Source organism: Oncorhynchus mykiss, chromosome 15, assembly GCF_057628025.1.
Source record: "Oncorhynchus mykiss isolate SJ-2025 chromosome 15, ASM5762802v1, whole genome shotgun sequence".
In the NCBI taxonomy this organism is placed as follows: domain Eukaryota; kingdom Metazoa; phylum Chordata; class Actinopteri; order Salmoniformes; family Salmonidae; genus Oncorhynchus; species Oncorhynchus mykiss.
The window spans coordinates 62019386-62043312 of record NC_143036.1 but is presented as its reverse complement, the minus strand read 5'-3'; the positions used below and the strand labels follow the sequence as shown (position 1 = coordinate 62043312).

The window sequence follows — 23927 nt, the reverse complement described above, 5'->3', positions numbered from 1 at the left end:
TTCAGGGATATTTCAGGGATACTGTGCATATGTACAGTCGTGGCCAAAAGTTCTGAGAATGACACAAATATTAATTTCCACAAAGTTTGCTGCTTCAGTGACTTTAGATATTTTTGTCAGATGTTACTATAGAATAATGAAGTATAATTACAAGCATTTCATGTGTCAAAGACTTTTATTGACAATTACATGAAGTTGATGCAAAGAGTCAATATTTGCAGTGTTGACCCTTCTTTTTCAAGACCTCTGCAATTCGCCCTGGCATGCTGTCAATTAACTTCTGGGCCACATCCTGACTGATGGCAGCCCATTCTTGCATAATCAATGCTTGGAGTTTGTCAGAATTTGTGGGTTTTTGTTTGTCCACCCGCCTTGAGGTTTGACAACAAATTCTCAATGGGATTAAGGTCTGGGGAGTTTCCTGGCCATGGACCCAAAATATTGATGTTTTGTTCCCCGAGCCACTTAGTTATCACTTTTTCCTTATGGCAAGGTGCTCCATCATGCTGGAAAAGGCATTGTTCGTCACCAAACTGTTCCTGGATGGTTGGGAGAAGTTGCTCTCAGAGGATGTGTTGGTACCATTCTTTATTCATGGCTGTGTTCTAAGGCAAAATTGTGAGTGAGCCCACTCCCTTGGCTGAGAAGCAACCCCACACATGAATGGTATCAGGATGCTTTACTGTTGGCATGACACAGGACTGATGTTTTATTATTTTTAGTTTTTTAATCCATTATTTTACCAGGTACATTGACTGAGAACACGTTCTCATTTGCAGCAACGACCTGGGGAATAGTTACAGGGGAGAGGAGGGGGATGAATGAGCCAATTGTAAACTGGGGATTATTAGGTGACCGTGATGGTTTGAGGGCCAGATTGGGGACACCGGGGTTAACACCCCTACTCTTACGATAAGTGCCATGGGATCTTTAACCCACAGGTGGCTGTTGGCACCTTAATTGGGGAGAACAGGCTCATAGTAATGTCAGCAACGGCATAAACTGAATGGCATCAAACACATGATTTCCATTGATACCGTTCCATTCACTCCATTCCAGCCATTATTATGAGCTGTTCTCCCCTGAGCGTCTCCTGTGCAAAAAAATACATTTAATCAATAGGGAGAAATACACATATAGTTTGGGTAATTCATCTTCCGGGGTGTGTGTGCATGTTACAGGTGACTGATACACAAGTAGAAGATTCCGGGGCCAATTTCTTGGAGCTGGTCCAAACCCTGCTACAAGACCCAGGTGTGAAAGAGAACTTCTTCCTGGTGAGATGACACTCTCCCTAATTTTCTCTCCCTCTCTCTCTCCCTCCCCCCTCTCACTCACGGTTAAACATTTTCTATATATTCTAACCCCTCAGGAGGTGTTCCCAGTACAGTACGGGCAGAAGTATGACACAGCACTGGAGATTCTCCTGTGGGAGTTCCTCTCCAGACTGGAGGAGCTGCTGCCTGTACCAGACTTTGCACAGGTGCTACCACTCAACATTGTATTTCACAACACATACACACCTTGACTATTGCCTTCAGTTAGCCTTCAGAATACAGCATGTATTGTATTAAACTTGAACCTACCACTGCTAATGCACACCCGTGATGACTAAGGGCACTTTCTCAGGTGGTGTCATGGCTTGATGGGGCCTCCTCAGTTCTGGATGAGTGTTTGCAATCTGCGACTCCGCCAGAGGAGATGAAGGCTTTAATTGAACATCACAGAAATCTTGGACACATTGATGTAAAAGGTAAGGCTGGCTCAGTGGATAATTATGACTGATGTGTCATGATCTTTGCTTTGATTGTTAGAATTATACATGTATTATTTGACTAGCAAACGGGTGAGAAGTCGCAGTGATTTACTAAGCCTCTCATTCTCTATTTCTCTCAGACACTTGGTCTTTACCTATGGACGACTGCATCCTCCCCTCTCTGTCCCTCCTTCCATTCATGAAACTGGGGACTACTGCTGACAAACATACTCAAATACACTCTGATCGCCTGCAAGAGGCCACACCAATCTCAAACCATCCAAATAAAGAAGAGATTATTGAGATTCCCATTGACCAGACAAATCTGGGGACTGGTAAGAGGATGATATCTGAGAGAACAAGACAGAAGTGAAATGAACAGAGGGACAGAATTGAAACGGATGAAATTGTGGAGGAGGGAACGTCATTTTCAGCCAATGAGAGTAGGAGAGGGCAGACTCTGCCCTCGAAGAGGAAAATAAGCGACAGTTCGGAGGTTCGCCAGAAACAGCAAGTAGATTCACCTCTGTTTCAGTAAGAACTGATATTGAAGTAGCTCATTTTGGCGTGTCTCCCAGCATGCCTTTGATGACATTGTGTTTTTTTTGTGGGGGATTTTAAATCTGCTTTATGTGAATTTCTGTGTTCCTCTTTTACAGGGATTCTCCAGTGAATATCGAATCTTCTAGTGAATCTCCTCTCATCTCGATATGGGGAGAATACACAGATGTGAAATCTCTGTTTATTATGAATACATTTGAAATACAGTACATGGTAAAAGAAAATGCATGACAGTTTTACTTACCCTTCTGTGTCAAGAACCCCAAGATGCTGCCTATCCCATGACGACTGACACCAAAGTCTTGGTCGGATGATGAGACTCTAAACCTTATAGACATTTGGGGAAAAGACTCTGTGCAGCGAGTTCTGAAAGGCTGAGTCAAAAATCGCCGCGTATTCACTCTCATTTCCAAAAATATGTCTGAGAGAGGCTACATGAGAACTGTAGAGCAGTGTCAGACCAGGATCAAACGATTGAAGAACAGCTTTCGTCAGTCTCTCCAGCAGAAGTGAGTACACTACAGAAGAACATTTGCTATATATATATACAGTGCCTTGTGAAAGTATTCGGTATCTCGGACCTGCCTTGTGTGTTCCTTGTTCTTCATGATGCTCTCTGCGCTTTTAACGGACCTCTGAGACTATCACAGTGCAGGTGCATTTATACGGAGACTTGATTACACACAGGTGGATTGTATTTATCATCATTAGTCATTGAGGTCAACATTGGATCATTCAGAGATCCTCACTGAACTTCTGGAGAGAGTTTGCTGCACTGAAAGTAAAGGGGCTGAATAATTTTGCACGCCCAATTTTTCAGTTTTTGATTTGTTAAAAAAGTTTGACATATCCAATAAATGTCGTTCCACTTCATGATTGTGTCCCACTTGTTGTTGATTCTTCACAAAAAAATACAGTTTTATATCTTTATGTTTGAAGCCTGAAATGTGGCAAAAGGTCGCAAAGTTCAAGGGGGCCGAATACTTTCGCAAGGCACTGTATGTATATATATATATATATATATATATATATATATATATATGAAATATTCTTATTAAATACTTCTTTCTCTACATAGTTGAATGTGCTGACAACAAAATCACACAAAAATGATCAATGGAAATCAAATTTATCAACCCATGGAGGTCTGAATTTGGAGTCACACTCCAGTGGAAAACCACACTACAGGCTGATCCAACTTTGATGTAATGTCCTTAAAACAAGTCAAAATAAGGCTCAGTAGTGTGTGTGGCCTCCACGTGCCTGTATGACCTCCCTACAACGCCTGGGCATGCTCCTGATGAGGTAGCGGATGGTCTCCTGAGGGATCTCCTCCCAGACCTGGACTAAAGCATCCGCCAACTCCTGAACAGTCTGTGGTGCAACGTGGCGTTGGTGGATGGAGAGAGACATGATGTCTCAGATGTGCTCAATTGGATTCAGGTCTGGGGAACGGGCAGGCCAGTCCATAGCATCAATGCCTTCCTCTTGCAGGAACTGCTGACACACTCCAGCCACATGAGGTCTAGCATTGTCTTGCATTAGGAGGAACCCAGGGCCAACCACACCAGCATATGGTCTCACAAGGGGTCTGAGGATCTCAGCTCGGTACCTAATGGCAGTCAGGCTACCAGTTAGACCCACCCCCAAACCTGTCATGCTGGAGGATGTTGCAGGCAGCAGAACGTTCTCCACGGCGTCTCCAGACTGTCACGTCTGTCACATGTGCTCAGTGTGAACCTGCTTTCATCTGTGAAGAGCACAGGGCGCCAGTGGCGAATTTGCCAATCTTGGTGTTCTCTGGCAAATGCCAAACGTCCTGCACGGTGTTGGGCTGTAAGCACAACCCCCACCTGTGGACGTTGGGCCCTCATACCACCCTCATGGAGTCTGTTTCTGACCGTTTGAGCAGACACATGCACATTTGTGGCCTGCTGGAGGTCATTTTGCAGGGCTCTGGCAGTGCTCCTCCTCCTCCTCCTTGCACAAAGGCGGAGGTAGCGGTCCTGCTGCTGGGTTGTTGCCCTCCTACGGCCTCCTCCACGTCTCCTCATGTACTGGCCTGTCTCCTGGTAGCGCCTCCATGCTCTGGACACTACGCTGACAGACACAGCAAACCTTCTTGTCACATCTCGCATTGATGTGCCATCCTGGATGAGCTGCACTACCTGAGCCACTTGTGTGGGTTGTAGACTCCGTCTCATGCTACCACTAGAGTGAAAGCACCGCCAGCATTCAAAAGTGAACAAAACATCAGCCAGGAAGCATAGGAACTGAGAAGTGGTCTGTGGTCCCCACCTGCAGAACCACTCCTTTATTGGGGGTGTCTTGCTAATTGCCTATAATTTCCACCTGTTGTCTATTCCATTTGCACAACAGCATGTGTGGGGGGGTTCTCCATTTATAAACTGTGATACTGTATTTACTGTCGTTGCTTTGGTCTTTTTCACTAAATTTCGTTTTTCTTTCATCACAACTGATGAGGAAGAGTGTAGCCACATCAACATTGCCAGACTTCCAGGAACGCTTGCGAAACAGACCACGCGGGGTTTGGGATTTGAGAATTTAATGAGAGAAAGGTTGGACTAAATTCCTGAGTTGTTCATTTTCTCGAAATCTAAAGACACAACCTAGATTCCATACAATGTCTCAAGTATTTTAACATGTTTTTACTCCGACCTCCTGAAATCGACAAATTGACACCTTTTCATTTTCGTCAAAACTACTTTATTTGGAAGGAATGCCTTTGATTTGCCCGCACATGCGCAGTTTGTCGTGAGACGCAACGACGTACTTCTACGTATGCGCTTTGCTAGACAAAGTCGTCATGACATCGCCCAGTGTGATCCGGGATTTCTATTGGAGGGGCAGTTTTAGCCTATCTTCATACTGTACTGTCTTTGATGTAGTGGTATCCTGTGGTTCGCTGTCCTAAACCAGGAAAAACAGTCGCGTAAGTCATTGTGAGATGGCTCAACAATTGTTATTAAAAGTAATTTGCAATCATCAGGGAATATTGAACTATGCAGATCTGGCAGATATTGGGTGTGGGGCAGATATGATCTGCGCTCTTGATAAACTTGTTGAAAACGATTTATGTTCTATAGCAGTGTGTAATGGAAATGAACGCATTTTTGCGAAAACGAAAGTTAGACGCTGCAAGGCTCAGCAATGTGATGGCTGCAATGATTTACATCTATGTAAATTGTATCTATTTGGGGACTGCAAGAATAGTATCGGAAGGTAAGCATAAAATGTGTTTTATACGATATGGGCTAAATAAACTGCGTTTAGACAGGCAATCCAATTCTGAACTTGTTTCCATAATCTGATCTTTTTTAGAGCTGATGTGATTGGACAGAGGACCAATTATTGAAAAAATATCAGAATTGGGCTGCCTGTCTAAACGCAACGATAAGACCAGAGAAGTCTTAAAGTAGGACAGTTTGTTTTGCATGGCCTGGTTAAACTCATCCGGGGCACCAGGCCATGCAAAACGAACTCGCCCAATGTTAGAATGCGTGCATACACATTAAATGTATCATTGCAACTGGTTATTACTATTATTACATTTGAGGTATTTCAGACCAAAACTTGAAAAGTCAACAGTGTTGAAAGATTCAATGGGGTTTAGATGTTGAATTAATTCAGCAAACTGAATTGTGCCTTGCATGTTTATTGACCTGTTTATTAACACTTTGACTCCCAGACGGACATGCCGCTTTGGCCATGACCTGCACTCTGAACACAACTCCATAGTTTTGAGAGAGCATAAACTTGAGACGCTGAGTAGACAGGAACTCCGGCAGCTATTATTACAGAATGACAACTCCCTCCTTCCACCGGTAAGAGCCAACCGTTTACCTCTAAGTGCTGATGTGGATCAGTGGAATATGTGTGTGTGTGTGTGTGCGTGCGTGCAGGGCCAGCTCCAGGCATAAGCGACATAAGCAAGGGGGTGGGGGAATCTATCGGATCTCAATTTATTGTTGGGAGTTAGAATAGTGTAATACACAAGGTGCAATTTCAAAATGTGTTTGTGTATCAGCAATTTTTCTCTTATTAGGTCAGTCATTGACAGTCACTCAATTAGTCATGTCAGCTAACCATTCTGAGATTGGTACGCTACGCTACAAGCTTGGCCCACCTGTACTTCTTCCATGGGCGCCTTATCTCAGCTCACTGGTCACGATGGCAACACCCATCCGTAGCACGCGCTCCAGCAGGTGTATCTCACTGATCATCCCTAAAGCCAACACCTCATTTGGCCGCCTCTCGTTCCAGTACTCTGCTGCCTGTGACTGGAACGAATTGCAAAAATCGCTGAAGTTGGAGACTTTTATCTCCCTCACCAACTTCAAACATCAGCTATCTGAGCAGCTAACCGATCGCTGCAGCTGTACATAGTCTATTGGTAAATAGCCCACCCATTTTCACCTACCACATCCCCATACTGTTTTTATTTATTTACTTTTCTGCTCTTTTGCACACCAATATCTCTACCTGTACATGACCATCTGATCATTTATCACTCCAGTGTTAATCTGCAAAATTGTAATTATTCGCCTACCTCATGCCTTTTGCACACATTGTATATAGACTCCCCCTTTGTTTTCTACTGTGTTATTGACTTGTTAATTGTTTACTCCATGTGTAACTCTGTGTTGTCTGCTCATACTGCTATGCTTTATCTTGGCCAGGTCGCAGTTGCAAATGAGAACTTGTTCTCAACTAGCCTACCTGGTTAAATAAAGGTGAAATAAAAAAATAAAATAAAAAATGTTTTTGGGGTGTTTCTCCCATTCTTCTCTGCAGATCCTCTCAAGCTCTGTCAGGTTGGATGGGGAGCGTCGCTGCACAGCTATTTTCAGGTCTCCAGAGATGTTCGATTGGGTTCAAGTCCGGGCTTTTGCTGGGCCACTCAAGGACATTCAGAGACTTATCCTGAAGCCACTCCAGCGTTGTCTTGGCTGTGTGCTTAGAGTTGTTTTCCTGTTGGAAGGTGAACCTTTGCTCCAGTCCGAGGTCATGAGCAGGCTATCATCAAGGATCTCTCTGTACTTTGCTCCATTCATATTTTCCTTGATCCCGACTAGTCTCCCAGTCCCTGCCGCTGAAAAACATCCCCACAGCATGGTGCTGCCACCACCGTGCTTCACCATAGGGATAGTGCCAGGTTTCCTCCAGGCGTGTCGCTTGTCATTCAAGAAAAACCTCAATGTAGCTTATAGATTTAAATTGCACAGGAATTATACATTTACAGTACATTCAGAAAGTATTCAGACCCATTCCCTCTTTCCACATTTTGTTACATTACAGCCTTATTCTAAGGATCCGCCCCTTTTTTTCAATTTTCGCCTAAAATGACATACCCAAATCTAACTGCCTGTAGCTCAGGCCCTGAAGCAAGGATATGCATATTGTTGATACCATTTGAATGGAAACACTTTGAAGTTTGTGGAAATGTGAAAGGAATGTATGAGAATATAACACATTAGATCTGGTAAAAGATAATACAAAGGAAAAAAAAACGTTTGTTTTGTATTTTTTTATACCATCATCTTTGAAATGCAAGAGAAAGGGCATAATGAATTATTCTAGCCCAGGTGCAATTTAGACTTTGGCCACTAGATGGCAGCACTGTATGTGCAAAGTTTTAGAGCGATCCAATGGACTATTGCATATCTATTCAAAATGTTGTATCAAGACTGCCCAAATGTGCCTAATTGGTTTATTGATACATTTTCAAGTTCAGAATTGTGCACTCTCCTCAAACAATTGCATGCTATTCTTTCACTCTAATAGCTACTGTAAATTGGACAGTGCAGTTAGATTAACAAGAATTGAAGCTTTCTGCCCATATCAGATATGTCTTTGTCCTGGGATTTTTTGTTTGTTTCTTACAACCTCATGCTAATCGCATTAGCCTACGTTAGCTCAACCGTCCCTCGGACGGGACACCGATCCTGAAGAAGTTTTAAATGGATCAAATAGTTTTCCCTCCCTCATCAATCCACACACAATACCCCATAATGACAAAGCGAAAACAGTATTTTTTAGTTTTTTGCAAATCTATTTAAAAAAAACAACAGATACCTCATTTACATAAGTGTTCAGACCCTTTGCTTTGAGACTCGAAATTGAGCTCAGGTGCATCCTGTTTCCATTGATCATCCCTGAGATGTTTCTACAACTTCATTGGAGTCCGCCTGTGGTAAATTCAATTGATTGGACATTATTTGGAAAGGCACACACCTGACTATATAAGGTCCCATAGTTGAGAGTGCATGTCAGAGCAAAAACCAAGCCATGAGGTCGAAGGAATTGTCCATAGAGCTCCGAGACAGGATTTTGTGAATGCACAGATCTGGGGAAGGATACCAAAAAATGTCTGAAACATTGAAGGTCTCCAAGAACACAGTGGCTTCCATTATTCTTCAATGGAAGATGTAAAGGGTCTGAATACTTATGTAAATGTGATAGCTCAGGTTTTTCTTTTCATAAATTAGGAAAAATTTCTCAATCTGTTTTTGCTTTGGCGTTATGGGTTATGGGGGGGGGGAGAGAATAAGGCTGTAATGTAACAAAATATGGAAAAAGTCAAGCGGTCTGAATACTTTGAATGCACTGTATGGATTTTTAATGGTATTGTTTTCTCTTTATTCAACCCACCCACCACACACCCGCCATTCAGCCACACCATATTTAATGACCTTATACCTGCCCTCCCCGCGGATATAACCACGGGGACTGCAAGTTATAATTCAACCCGCATATTGCTACTTCACATTGCTACTTCACATTGCTACTTCACATTGCTACTTCACATTGCTACTTCACATTGCTACTTAAGAATAATTTAGCTAGTACACCATTGAAATGTAAATTGAAATTTTAACTTCTAATTTCCACCACAAAGATGTCACGTTCTTCAAAATGAGCGACCAAAGTGCATTGAGTTCCACGTCTTTTTAATACAAAGTGAAACTAGAACCAAAACTTACAAAGAACGTGAAGTTGAAGTGCCCTAACACAAACAATATCCCACAAATGCAGTTGGGTAAAAATCCTACCTAAATATGATCCCCAATTAGAGGCAACGATTACCAGCTGCCTCTAATTGGGAACCACACAAACCACCAATCTAGAAATCTAAAAACAAAATAACCCCCCCAGTCACGCTCTGACCTAAACAACATAGAGAACCGAGGGCTCTCTATGGTCAGGGCGTGACAAAAGATGACCACAGGTCCACGCACCGTTGAATGTCAACTTAAAATGGTCATGTTGTCTATTCTATTGTCTATTTCTTATGATTTCAATAGGTTTCCTGTGGAGGATTGACAGTATAATTTAAAACCACAGATTTTCCATTTCAAGTCAACATTATCTGATATGTACACCTCCAATAATCTTTCTGGTAAGAAAGTAGACATTTCAATTGTATTCCCATTTTAGTACATTTATCAGCCAAAACATGACACCCACTCTGTATTCTAAAGCATGTTGTGTCTCAACAGATAGCGGGCAACTTTATATGATCTAAAATAGGGTCTAAACTACTACATATGCAAATATGTTTTTTACATTTTTTATAATTGTCGTAAAAAATGTTAACCCTTTACACTCGTACCTGTATACAGGTTGAAAATGGCAGATTTGGGCAAGCATAAATTGGAACGCAGTGGCTGTACAGTAAGATGCTGTACATGTTGTCAGACCTCAGGCTCTGTGCTTCACAGCGCTGTATGGGTTTTGACTGACAGACGTTCTCAACTTGAGCCCCGCGCGCGACACGAAGTTGCCCCCATCCTTCCCGCTAATTGGGCAACTTTTGTAAATGTTCTGTTGACTGAGTGAGAGAAATGCTGTTAAGTAAGAGGACTCAATGTACAATATATTGAAATATGAGACGTTGAGGATTATAATAAATGCTGCTTTGATGTCATACAAGCAAGCCAAACACCTGTCCAAATGTGCACTTCACATTTTCTTATCATAAAACTCATATCATATACAGTGTCAACGTTTATGATCACTGTTTGTACAGTTACAATATGACATGGCATCCTACCCTGAACAGAATAAGCCTGTTTGTCCACTGTGAATTTATTTTGCTGTTGCACAGGCACGTGCATGTATTCATGAATCCTTTTCTATGTGCACCAAAATTACAATCGGTTTCCTGAACTGCAAAAAGTGAAAAGCCTGACACTGTAATATCATATTTTATAACTTAGCTAGTCTTGTTGGCAATAGAACAAGCTTTCAAATCATGCACACCTGGCTCAGATTGCAATTGATAAAAATCGCTACAGGTGGCTATATCGGTCAGGACTAGTAAAGGCCCAAATTGTGATTTTTCTTTTTTTAAATTCAAAATGTCTTGATTTTTTATTATTATGATTTTTTATTTATTATGATACTTCAGGGGGTGCGCAGCACCCCTTACTTCCCGCGGCTATGGGAAAAACCAATGGCGATGAGGCATTTATAGCACACTTCAGACAACCACGGCCAATATGACTGTACAGCAAATGTTGCAATGGTAAAATGTTTGATACAATTTTCGCCTGACATTTTCACTCTAATTCCTGCCTAATATGTTGTATTTTTATTACCAATTTAGATATTTTGAATAATGTGAAAGGCATTTTGCACTGATTCATACAGTATAATGGTTTAAAAACTGCATTTGTATAGTATTACCGTTATAGCCACATACTCTACACTCCCATTAAACAACTCTAAATCGCTTTGGCACAGTCATTACTTGCCAATAATGTTGCATAAACGTTTGAAAGGTCTATCATTTTTACTGAACACAATTAAATGCTTTCAATTGCCCACTTATAGGCATGACCCATTTTTAGGTAACTTTATTAACAATGTGACATTCTGCTTGAAATAACATGTAGGTTAATGAAATAATCTAAAGAAAAATGTGATTATTTATTAGCCTAGTGGTAGGCATATATCATGTGAATTAGGCCTCATGTAAAATCATTGTCAAAAGCGCAAGAGGTACTGTTGCATGTAGGTCTAGATTATTTATGGGTTGATCATATAGAAATATCAAAACATTCTTTCAACTCCAAAGCAATTGCCTGTCTATGGTGCCGGATCCACTGACTCAGTGCCTTTTTCTATATCAAGACACCCGCTGGTAACTCTTATCTGGTTGGGACAGTTCATGACGTGTCCTGAACATCTGTCGTCTAGGTGTGATCCTTGCGACTAAAGATGCTTCTTGCATAGCTTTTTTATTGTCTCTATGCTCAGCATTTATGGACAATTGTCTACCCTGAGATGCTTTGTGGATACGACCCCAACTCTCAGAATCTCGAAGAGGTCGTTGCCCTGATCAGTGAGATGCACGCCATCCCTAAGGTACTGCCCAGGGATACAGTACTTTATGGCAGAGTGGCAGATTGTGGGCATGCGCCTGTCACAGAGAAATGCAAACACCAGCTGGTTGACAGAGCGCTGTGCCATCTCTACGCGCTTGTTGATGTTCCCCATCCCACTGAAACATCCAACTCCTCCACTGTGGGATGTCAGAGTAGGTCACCGTTGTCAGATATCCAGATGACTACCTCCAAATCAGCTCACATCTGACGCAACAGGGCTGTCTCCTTTGTGTGTCCCACGTCGCTTCCACCGATGTGGATGACTATGATGCATTCACAGTCACACCTCGCCTTGGTGAGAGAGAATCATTCAGAACCCTTCCATTGCGGACAGCTCATCCATTTTTTGCTCTCCTGTAGTCATCTAGCCACATTGTGTAATCGCATAGTAAATATTTGCTTCAGTCTTTGTTTCCTTGCTCTCACCAATTTGCTTTGAGCAATGATCAGTAGGATAATGAGCTGGGATCTTATCAATAAATAAAATGCACAACATTGTGAGGGTTCACAAGGAGAGCATGTGTTAAGCTGTATGATAATGTTGAATAATCACTTTCTGGTGAAATTAAAAACAAAAAATGACGTTTTAAGTGAGAGTAGGCATTGGTCTGAAGCCGAAAAAGAAATGAAATTCACATGAGCACCACAATGCCTATTCCACCCATGCTCTACCAAGGTTTTCCAGCACACAGCTTTGACCTACTACAGTAGCTATGTTGGTATTGTACTTCAAACTGTGTAGGCAGGTTGCTTAGGATTCAAACCTTCTCAAACAGCCGAATTCATCCTCTTCAGGGTGATAATGGACTGTACAGTGTATTATCGTTGCATAACCATCTTTACTGCAAAAATAAATATAAGTACAAACAACCTTAAGCGACATCTTATTTTGACATTTTGACATCGGTAATGAACTGTCCATTGATCAGCACAGCAATTGATAAAACAGGACCCTGTTTGAAACACAAGTGGTTCTGAGTCAATATTACGTATTAAGCCAACAGTTACAGAAATGAAGAATGCAGACCACCACCTGTTGGGCACATACTGACTAAAAAAGGATGTTATTTTTTCAATGACATGTATTGCTAAAATAAAGGTTTAAGAAAATACAGGGAGGCACCACATTGCTGCAAGACAAAACAGTTCAATCAAGCCTGATGGTCAGGTAAGTATAAAAGCAGAGCTTGCTTAAATTTTTTTTAAAAATGAAAGCATGAAAAGGTAGCGTAATGGTATAATGTCTTACTGTGGTGGGTGAATAATCCAATGCTTTACCTTGTATGCGGTACAAACCACATTATTGTGGAAGCACCTATTCTCACTTAAAACATATTTTTTTATTTTTAATCTCTTGAATGTTTTGGCATTAAGGTCCAAAAACTGTAGCACTTCTGCAATGGGTAAATATGTATGGAATGTTCTGTTCAAATTAATAGGGGTTCTGTCACAAAGTGATTGAATTTAAATGGATTTACCCAATAGCTCTGTGTGTTCATCTCATGCTTTCTTGCATAAGCAAGTATTTTAAAAGCCTTGTCACTCACTCTTTCAGGTGTGCAACTCTTATAACAAAGGCACTAGGCCATATGGCAACTGCCCGGATCAGGAGGGGTGCAGGAGACTTCACGTGTGTGACAGGTACATCAGAGGAACCTGTTCCTCGGGAGCCGACTGCAACAGGTGTCATGACTTCTTTGAGCCCCACCCACTGAGGACCCTGCAGCAGAGGGGAGTGCCAAACGATCTAATGGCGTCCATGTTGTCCACCTACCAGAACATCCAGGCCATGAAAAGTGAAGGTGCCGGCGGTGCTGCTTCTATCAACAGGCCCCAGAGCTGTCCTCAGAGAAACACAGGTAGACGGCTGCAGGAACAAACATCAGGGTTGTGTTCAGTGAGGAATAATGTTTCAGAACAGTCACTATACAGTGGGGCAAAAAGTATTTAGTCAGCCACCAATTGTGCAAGTTCTCCCACTTAAAAAGATGAGAGAGGTCTGTAATTTTCATCATAGGTACACTTCAACTATGACAGACAAAATAAGAAAAAAAATCTGGGAGGATTTTTTATGAATTTATTTGCAAATTATGGTGGAAAGTATTTGGTCACCTACAAACAAGCAAGATTTCTGGCTCTCACAGACCTGTAACTTCTTCTTTAATAGGCTCCTCTGTCCTCCACTCGTTACCTGTATTAATGGCACCTGTTTGAACTTGTTATCAGTATAAAAGACACCTGTCCACAACCTCAAACAGTCACACTCCAAACTCCACTATGGCCAAGACCAAAGAGCTGTCAAAGGACACCAGAAACAAAATTGTAGACCTGCACCAGGCTGGGAAGACTGAATCTGCAATAGGTAAGCTTGGTTTAAAGAAATCAACTGTGGGAGCAATTATTAGGAAATGGAAGACATACAAGACCACTGATAATCTCCCTCGACCTGGGGCTCCACGCAAGATCTCACCCCGTGGGGTCAAAATGATCACAAGAACGGTGATTAAAAATCCCAGAACCACACGGGGGGGACCTAGTGAATGACCTGCAGAGAGCTTGGACCAAAGTAACAAAGCCTACCATCAGTAACACACTACGCCGCCAGGGACTCATATCCTGCAGTGCCAGACGTGTCTCCCTGCTTAAGCCAGTACATGTCCAGGCCCGTCTGAAGTTTGCTAGAGAGCATTTGGATGACCCAGAAGAAGATTGGGAGAATGTCATATGGTCAGATGAAACCAAAATATAACATTTGGTAAAAACTCAACTCGTCGTGTTTGGAGGACAAAGAATGCTGAGTTGCATCCAAAGAACACCATACCTACTGTGAAGCATGGGGGTGGAAACATCATGCTTTGGGGCTGTTTTTCTGCAAAGGGACCAGGACGACTGATCCGTGTAAAGGAAAGAATGAATGGGGCCATGTATCGTGAGATTTTGAGTGAAAACCTCCTTCCATCAGCAAGGGCATTGAAGATGAAACGTGGCTGTGTCTTTCAGCATGACAATGATCCCAAACACACTGCCCGGGTAATGAAGGAGTGGCTTCGTAAGAAGCATTTCAAGGTCCTAGAGTGGCCTAGCCAGTCTCCAGATCTCAACCCCATAGAAAATCTTTGCAGGGAGTTGAAAGTCTGTGTTGCCCAGCAACAGCCCCAAAACATCACTGCTCTAAAGGAGATCTGCATGGAGGAATGGGCCAAAATACCAGCAACAGTGTGTGAAAACCTTGTGAAGACTTACAGAAAATGTTTGACCTCTGTCATGGCCAACAAAGGGTATATAACAAAGTATTGAGATAAACTTTTGTTATTGACCAAATACTTATTTTCCACCATACTTTGCAAATAAATTCATTAAAAAATCCTACAATGTGATTTTCTGGATTTTTTTTCTCATTTTGTCTCTCATAGTTGAAGTGTACCTATGATGACTTAATCTTTTTAAGTGGGAGAACTTGCACAATTGGTGGCTGACTAAATACTTTTTTGCCCCACTGTAGTTGTCTGCATACCCTTACTTGGAAATATTTCTCTATGGACTTGCTTGCCAGCCAGGGTTGGGGCTCAATTCTATTTAAATTCCAGACCAGTCAATTAAATAAGTACAATGAAATTCCAATTCTCTGAAATGCTTTTCAATAACTAGGTTTCCATGAAACCTTTTTATGCAAGTAAAGTACAGTTGAATTCAGAAGTTTACATACACATACACACAAATTTCTTGTTAACAAACTATAGTTTTGACAAGTCAGTTAGGACATCTACAGTTTAGAAAATTCCAGAAAATGATGTCATGGCTTTAGAAGCTTCTAATAGGCTAATTGACATCATTTGAGTCAATTGGAGGTGTACCTGTGGATGTATTTCAAGGCCTACCTTCAAACTCAGTGCCTCTTTACTTGACATCATGGGAAAATCAAAAGATATCAGCCAAGACCTCAGAAAAAAATTGTAGACCTCTACAAGTCTGGTTCATCCTTGGGAGCAATTTCCAAATGCCTGAAGGTACCACATTCATCTGTACAAACAATAGTACGCAAGTATAAACACCATTGGACTATGCAGCCATCATACCGCTCAGGAAGGAGACGCGTTCTGTCTCCTAGAGATGAACGTACTTTGGTGTGAAAAGTGCAAATCAATCCCAAAACAACAGCAAAGGACCTTGTGAAGATTCTGGAGGAAACAGGTACAAAAGTATCTATATCCACAGTAAAACAAGTCCTATATCGACATAACCTGAAAGGCCGCTCAGCTAGGAAGAAACCACTGCTCCAAAACCGCCATAAAAAAGCCAGACTACGGTTTGCACATGGGGACAAAGATCATACTTTTTTGAAAAATTTCCTCTGGTCTGATGAAACAAAAATAGTACTGTTTGGTCATAATGACCATCGTTATGTTTGGAGGGAAAAGGGGGAAGCTTGCAAGCCGTAGAACACCTTCCCAACCGTGAAGCACGGTGGTGGCAGCATCATGTTGTGGGGTGCTTTGCTGCAGGAAGGACTGGTGCACTTCACAAAATAGATGTCATCATGAGGTATGAAAATTATGTGGGTGTATTGAAGCAACATCTCAAGGCATTTGTCAGGAAGTTAAAGCTTGGTCGCAAATGGGTCTTCCAAATGGACAACAACCCCAAGCATACTTCCAAAGTTGTGGAAAAATGGCTTAAGGACAACAAAGTCAAGGTATTGGAGTGGCCATCACAAAGGCCTGACCACAATCCTATAGACAATTTGTGGGCAGAACTGAAAAGGCGTGTGTGAGCAAGGAGGCCTACAAACCTGACTCAGTTACACCAGCTCTGCCAGGAGGAATGGGCCGAAATTCAGCCAACTTATTGTGGGAAGCTTGTGGAAGGCTACCCGAAACATTTGACCCAAGTTAAACAATTTAAAGGCAATGCTACCAAATACTAATTGAGTGTATGTAAACTTCTGACCCACTGGGAATGTGATGAAAGAAATAACAGCTGAAATAAATCATTCTCTCTACTATTATTCTGACATTTCACATTCTTAAAATAAAGTGGTGATCCTAACTGACCTAAGACCAGGAATCTTTTTAAATTAAATGTCAGGAATTGTGAAAAACTGAGTTTAAATGTATTTGGCTAAGGTGCACGTAAACTTCCGACTTCAACTGTACATGTTGGATGAAAAATGTCATGACAGGCCTGGGAAAAAAAATGTATTGGTAAACTTTCCAAATGTCGACATAAAAATACGCTGGACAACGTAAGTTATTATGCGAGAAAAGGCGGAAACGCTTTTAGTCCCAAATATTGAAGTAAACTTGGAGTCACGAGATGACATGTTGTGTGGTCCTCCCACTACGACTCAGCAAAGCATTCAGTTTATTAGGCCACAGACGAAACAAGTTATGATCAACTTCTCAGGGTGGTGAAAGTGCAAGGTGAGACGCTTGATGCTCCTTTCCAATAAACATTGAGGGTTTTATTCTGGTGACATGATCATCAATGCTTGGCTGCCATTTGACAAATAAAAATTATCTTGCTCTTTTGTCCATAATAATCTCATCATGTAGACTGTACCCACAACTGTGTCTGCGAGCTGGTGGCTAGAGCGCACGTGCCAATACCTGAGTGGGCACATTCGCTATATAACGCAAAAACAATTATTCGGTACATGGGAATTTAACTGCAAAAGTAATATTTCTGTGCACTATGTCATCATGCACAGCCTTTTATCCACAACAAGTCAATTTGATGGAAACACGTCTCTGGTGGGAAAATGCGCAGATAGTTTGGATGGAAACCTAGCTAGTGAGGAAAATGTGGAATTGGAATTTGGTTTACTTCATGAGTGAACTGGAATTGACCTCAACCCTGTTGCCAACTTTGATTTCATGTAACTAAATGTTTGTTTGTTAATTTGTTTATTTACAGTGAGGAATGAGATCTGCCTGTTCTTTGTCAAGGAGGACTGCAAACAAGGAGGTACATTTGACGAGGGAGATATTGTGTGTGGAGGCAGAGTGACTAGAGAGGATAGCTTTCCTATGTTTCCTTTGGCAGCTGCAAGGGCTTTGCCCCATTTTTACTCAGAAAGAAGCTATGGCAGCCGGCCGGGTATATGAGTTTATCTATAACTTTCAAGGTTGTCAGTAGATACACAATACAAACCCTGTGAAACCATAATTCAGGGACAAATCTGGCTGTTACCCAGGTGCAACAATGATACTCAGAAACATATCACATCTCACTGCAAACGTATGACTTTCAGAGAAATGCTCGAGAGTCCACTTCAAAATGCCCTACAAGTGGGAAGTGAACAGTGGACAGACTTGGTCAGCTCTGCCAGAAAACGAAACAATCGAGAGAGACTTCTGTGACCCTTCTAAGATACACAGGTACAATATGTTGTTATGTCATACTTAAGGATAGACTCAGCAATTTCCGCAACAACTAAGAGCGTTGGAGCGCAAGCCTCAACTTCCCCGCTGTTTTGGTCCCGTGGCTACCACATTGTAACAGCGTGAAGCAAACCCGTGCACATGTGCAGATATATTACCGTGTGTGACTGTCCTGCATCTCGCTCATCTCCATATCTGCGGTGCTGCTTGTGGCAACGTCATTTCCCTGAGTCTATCTTTAACTAGCAAAAGTTTTTTTTTTAACCATGAACCATTTTTGAACCATTTACATTTGTTATGCCTTCACAGTGAGGGAGCTGAGCGTGTGCGTTTCGACTCCATGAGCCGCGGGTTGTGGGATGTTCGTCGTCTCTCCACAGTTTCCTCTGTGACCAAGCCCACATACGTACTCACCACAGAGTGGGTGTGGTTCTGGGAGGACGAGTACGGCAAATGGATCCAGTACGCATCCATCGTAAGTGGTGTGAAGCACTCAAACAGGCTGATGTGTTACTAGGACAATAATAGAGACGGTAAACTGTTGTTCCCCTTGAATTTGAGTTTTTTTTCACAGAAAGAGATGCACAGATTGTCGTCCATCACCAGTGAAGACCTTGAGAAAAGGTTCCAGGAGGATCAAAGTGCTGTGGTGAAGTTCACTGCAGGCCAGCAGTCTTATGAGCTGAGTTTCAGAGGTAACACACATCAACACTCTTGAAAAACAGCTCTCATGTGCATCCTTCTGTAATAATAGTAATAATAATAATAATATATTTGAGTTTACAGTTATATTTACAGTTAGAGTCTAAAAGGCTACTCTTATCTACTACCGGTCAAAAGTTTTAGAACACCTACTCAGTTAAGGTTTTTCTTTATTTTTACTATTTTCTACATTGTAGAATAGTAGTGATGACATTAAAACTATGAAATAACATATATGGAATCATGTACTAACCAAAAGAATTTTAAACAAATCAAAATATATTTTATTTTGTGATTCAAATAGCCACCCTTTGCCTTGACAGCTTTGCACACTCTTAGCATTCGCTCAACCAGCTTCACCTGGAATGCTTATCCAACAGTCTTGAAGCGGTTCCCACATTTGCTGAGCACCTGTTGGCTGCTTTTCCTTCACTCTGAGGTTCAACTCATTCCAAAACATCTCAATTTGGTTGAGGTCGGGGGATTGTGGAGGCGAGGTCATCTGATGCAGCACTCCATCACTCTCCTTCCTGATAAAATAGCCCTTACACATCCTGGAGGTGTGTTTTGGGTCACTGTCCTATTGAAAAACAAATGATAGTCCCACTAAGCCCAAACTAGATGGAATGGCGTATCGCTGCAGAATGCTGTGTTAGCCATGTTGGTTAACTGTGCCTTGAATTCTAAATAAATCACAGACAGTGTCACCAGCAAAGCACACCCACACCATAACACCTCCTCCTCCATGCTTTACAGTGGGAAATACACGTGCAGAAATCATCCGTTCTCACAAAGACACGCGGTTGGAACCAAACATCTCCAATTTGGACTCCAGACCAAAGAACAGATTTCTACTGGTCTAATGTCCATTGCTCTTGTTTCTTGGCCCAAGCAAGTATCTTACTATTATTGGTGTCCTGTAGTAGGGATTTCTTTGAGGCAATTCGACCATGAAGGCCTGATTCACACAGTCTCCTCTGAACAGTTGATGCTGAGATGTGTCTGTTACTTGAACTCTGTGAAGCATTTATTTGGGCTGCAATTTCTGAGGCTGGTAACTCTAAGAACTTATGCTCTGCAACAGAGGTAACTCTGGGTCATCCATTTCTGTGGCGGTCCCCATGAGAGCCAGTTTCATCATAACGCTTGATGGTTTTTGCGGCTGCACTTGAATAAACTTTCAAAGTTCTTGACATTTTCTGGATTGACTGGCCTTCATGTCTTAAAGTAATGATGTACTGTTGTTTCTCTTAGCTAATTTGAGCTGCTCTTGCCATAATATGGACTTGGTCTTTTACCAAATAGGGCTATCTTCTGTATACCACTCATACCTCGTCACAACACAACTGATTGGCTCAAACGCATTAAGAAGGAAAGAAATTCCACAAATTAACTTTTAAGAAGGCACACATGTTAATTGAAATGCATTCCAGGTAATACCTCATGAAGCTGGTTGAGGGAATGCCAAGTGTGTGCAAAGCTTTCATCAAAGGCAAAGGATGGAATCTCAAATATAAAATATATTTTGATTTGTTTAACAATTTTGTGGTTACTACATGATTCCATATGTGTTATTTCATAGTTTTGATGTCTTCACTATTATTCTACAATGTAAAAAAAATAGTAAAAATAAAGAAAAACCCTTGAATGAGTAGGTGTTCTAAAACTTTGGACCGGTAGTGTACACCCCTCAAATTACAGTACTAAAATCGGCAGCAGGTCGCCTAGATGTTAGAGATGTCGAACGGTAACTGTAAGGATGCTGGTTCAAATAGTTATTATTATAATTACAGACATGACTCAATTTAACGAAAGATTTGGTACTATAAGGATGGTCAGACGGCGTCCAGTCTTTGTTTCAACTGTGGACGCACAAGCTGCAAGAAGCAGGTAATATATGAATGGGAATGGACTGAGAATGAGTATATGTTATGAATCCATTTGTATTTTTTATTACACCATTTCTATATTGACCTAATAGATTATTTTTCATATGTCATTTCAGGAGAAATGGAGCACGCAACCCCTCTCAGAATTTCAGAGCTGTTCCTGGATCTTGGGACAAGTCTGCGATACCTGACATTGGATACAAGGTCACATGTTTACATGGGATTCTACTGCTTTGACTTGCAGGGAAGTCTAACATTTCCTTTCATTTGGTTTCAGCTGTGACAACCATTTTGTTTTCCCCCTCCTGCAGACAGTCACTCTTCTGAGTTCTGACAGGGACTATCAGAAGGTCCAGAGACTTTTCAACAACACCATGAGGGGCTTCCAAATCACCAGCATCGAGAGGGTCCAAAACAGGGACCTCTGGGAAGTCTTCCAGTGGTATGTTTACATCAACTCTCACACACAATCCTAGCATGTTACTTCCAAAATACTATGTAAACTCTCACAATCCCAGCATGTTACTTCCAAAATACTATGTAAACTCTCACACACAATCCCAGCATGTTACTACCAAAATACTATGTAAACCCTGGCTTGAACAAGATTATGGAGAAGCAGGAATTGAAAACCAGGGTGTGTAGAAATGGGTGTGTAGAAATGGCCAGGGTGTGTAGAAATGGGTGTGTAGAAATGGTCAGGGTGTGTAGAAATGGGTGTGTAGAAATGGTCAGGGTGTGTAGAAATGGGTGTGTAGAAATGGTCAGGGTGTGTAGAAATGCTAGACACAAAATATGAGGTGAACTTCTCCTATATTTAAAGGTTTATTAGACAAGAGAGACATAGACATACATGTTCATGTAAGAGGTCTTCAACAAATCTCACCCCCTCCCCTCCCAGGGGAGGGCTGACCTAAATACTCTTGCCTATCTTTTTTCACTGCCAAAGCATTAAATCAAGGCGGAGACCTTGGGGTCGAATAGACTATACATTTGAAACGTCTTAATCGCTTAAAGACAACCATAGAACATTTTATGTCTTAGGGGCCCAGATACCAGTTACTGAGAGCTGCTTTACGGTGACCTCTGGCTTTACATATGGTACCTGGATGCCAAATTCCAGGTACCATATGGGAATAACCATCCAAAAATAGTATTCTTAACAGCAGCTAATGGTCATTTCCTCTTTCTCAGGAAAAGAGATTTGATGAAGAAAAACAACGGGGGTAAAAACAGCAAGGAGCTACATCTCTTCCACGGAACGGACCCAAAACACGTAGACGCCATTTGCAGAGATAACTTCGACTGGAGGCTGTGTGGAACCAATGGAACTACGTATGGCGAAGGTACCTCATGTTAACTAACTGTCAGAAATGTAGTCAGATTTTAGAAGCAGTCATGATCTCATGATAGTCAGTCATTTTGTTTTACTGATGATCGTCTCTGTTTGTTTAAGGGAGTTACTTTGCCAGGGATGCCAAGTACTCACACTGCTTCACCAGCCACTCAGGAGTGAGGTCCATGTTTGTTTGTCAGGTGCTTGTTGGTGACTACACAAGGGGTAATTCGGCGCTCCGTCGTCCCCCTCCAAAAGGTGAGGGAAGCCCCACTCTCTATGACAGCTGTGTGGACAATGTCCTGAACCCATCCATATATGTGGTTTTTGAAAAGCACCAGGTGTACCCCGAGTTCCTCATCAGATATGATGATGGCGTCATGCACTGGTCCACATCGGCTCCAGCTCCACTCAAGACTGTCTCTATCCAATCCACTTCCTTAACCCCAAAATCCAACCGGATTCAAGCCACAGCCCCAGCCACTACCCCAGCCAGGACACCCTCTCGTACGCTCACTACCCCAGCCAGTACCCCCTCTCACACTCTCACTAGCCCAGCCAGTACACCCTCTCGTACACTCACTACCCCAGCCAGTTCCCCCTCTTGTACGCTCACTACCCCAGCCAGTACCCCCTCTCACACACTCACTACCCCAGCCAGTACACCCTCTCGTACACTCACTACCCCAGCCAGTACCCCCTCTCACACACTCACTACCCCAGCCAGTACACCCTCTCGTACACTCACTACCCCAGCCAGTACCCCCTCTCACACACTCACTACCCCAGCCAATACACCCTCTCGTACACTCACTGCCCCAGCCAGTACCCCCTCTCGTAAGCTCACTACCCCAGCCAGCACCCCCTCTCGTACCCTCACTACCCCAGCCAGTACCCCCTCTCGTGCGCTCACTACCCCAGCCAGCACCCCCTCTTATACATTCACTACCCCAGCCAGTACCCCCTCGTATACATTCACTACCCCAGCCAGCACCCCCTCTTATACATTCACTACCCCAGCCAGTACACCCTCTCCTACACTCACGACCCCAGCCAGCACAGCCTCTCGTAGACTCGCTCCCCCAGCCAGCACCACCTCTCGTAGACTGGCTCTCCAACCCCCCACCCCTTCTCCTACACTCACTCTCTCAGCCAGCACCCTGTCTCCTGCACTTTCCCCTTTAACTGGCCCCCTATCTCTGGCTCACACCCGCTCAACAACCACTACTCACACACTCCCTGCCAGCAGTACCTCTCACTCACTATCCCCTTCATCCTCATTGAGCACACCTTATCACACACTTTCTCACTCATCATACTCCCCAACTTACACACAAACTCTCTCACACACTTCCCCCTCCACGTCAAGCAATTCTCCAAGCACACTCTCCCCCTCAGCAAGCAACCTATCTCGGGTGTTCTCTCCCTCGACAGGTGCCTTCTATCGTCCACTATCTACCACAACAAGCACCACTAGATCTCCTCCTGAGTCACTGTACAGTGTTCCAACAGCTCAAAGGAGGGACAGCAAAGAAAAGAACAAATGCCTTCTGCAATAATTTGCCTTTGTCAGGATGGAGCAGTAAGTAGAATGTTTTGATGGCAAACATCTAAAAAAGAAAAGAAAATGAGAAAGAAAATGTATTAAAATGATGAATGATCACTTCATTTGCGTATCAAAAATGTAGTATAGCTGTGTATCTTTACCTGTAAGGGCTAAATAACAGTAAAGCTGTTAACAACAAACCAGACATTTGTAATTTTGCACAAATATGAATTTGGTGAGCATGTTTCCTTTACACAGGTCTGCTGACACAGTCCATACATTTTGTAAATGAAACCAGTTTGATGTCTGTGTTTTAAACTGAATAAACTCAGAAAATCATTGATTGT

General features: G+C 42.4%; 1 protein-coding gene across 3 annotated transcripts; it reads left to right on the top strand.

Moving 5' to 3' along the window:
• The first annotated feature begins 5082 nt into the window (after positions 1-5082).
• On the top strand, positions 5083-23919 carry LOC110490768 (protein mono-ADP-ribosyltransferase PARP12). 3 transcript variants are annotated; one of them, XM_090200640.1, is made up of 13 exons: positions 5083-5560; positions 6027-6162; positions 13283-13586; positions 17641-17691; positions 17978-18104; positions 18417-18582; positions 18682-18802; positions 20603-20699; positions 20815-20902; positions 21010-21140; positions 21893-22044; positions 22155-22292; positions 23469-23919. In XM_090200640.1, the coding sequence occupies exons 1-13, from the start codon at positions 5286-5288 to the stop codon at positions 23591-23593; spliced, it is 1911 nt and encodes a 636-aa protein (XP_090056766.1). In that variant the 5' UTR covers positions 5083-5285; the 3' UTR covers positions 23594-23919. The 3 variants fall into 3 exon arrangements, with proteins under 3 accessions (XP_090056766.1, XP_036800719.2, XP_090056764.1); XM_090200638.1 differs by having other exon boundaries at positions 5142-5270; positions 5425-5560; positions 22155-23919; XM_036944824.2 differs by having other exon boundaries at positions 22155-23919.
• Positions 23920-23927: the final 8 nt, after the last annotated feature.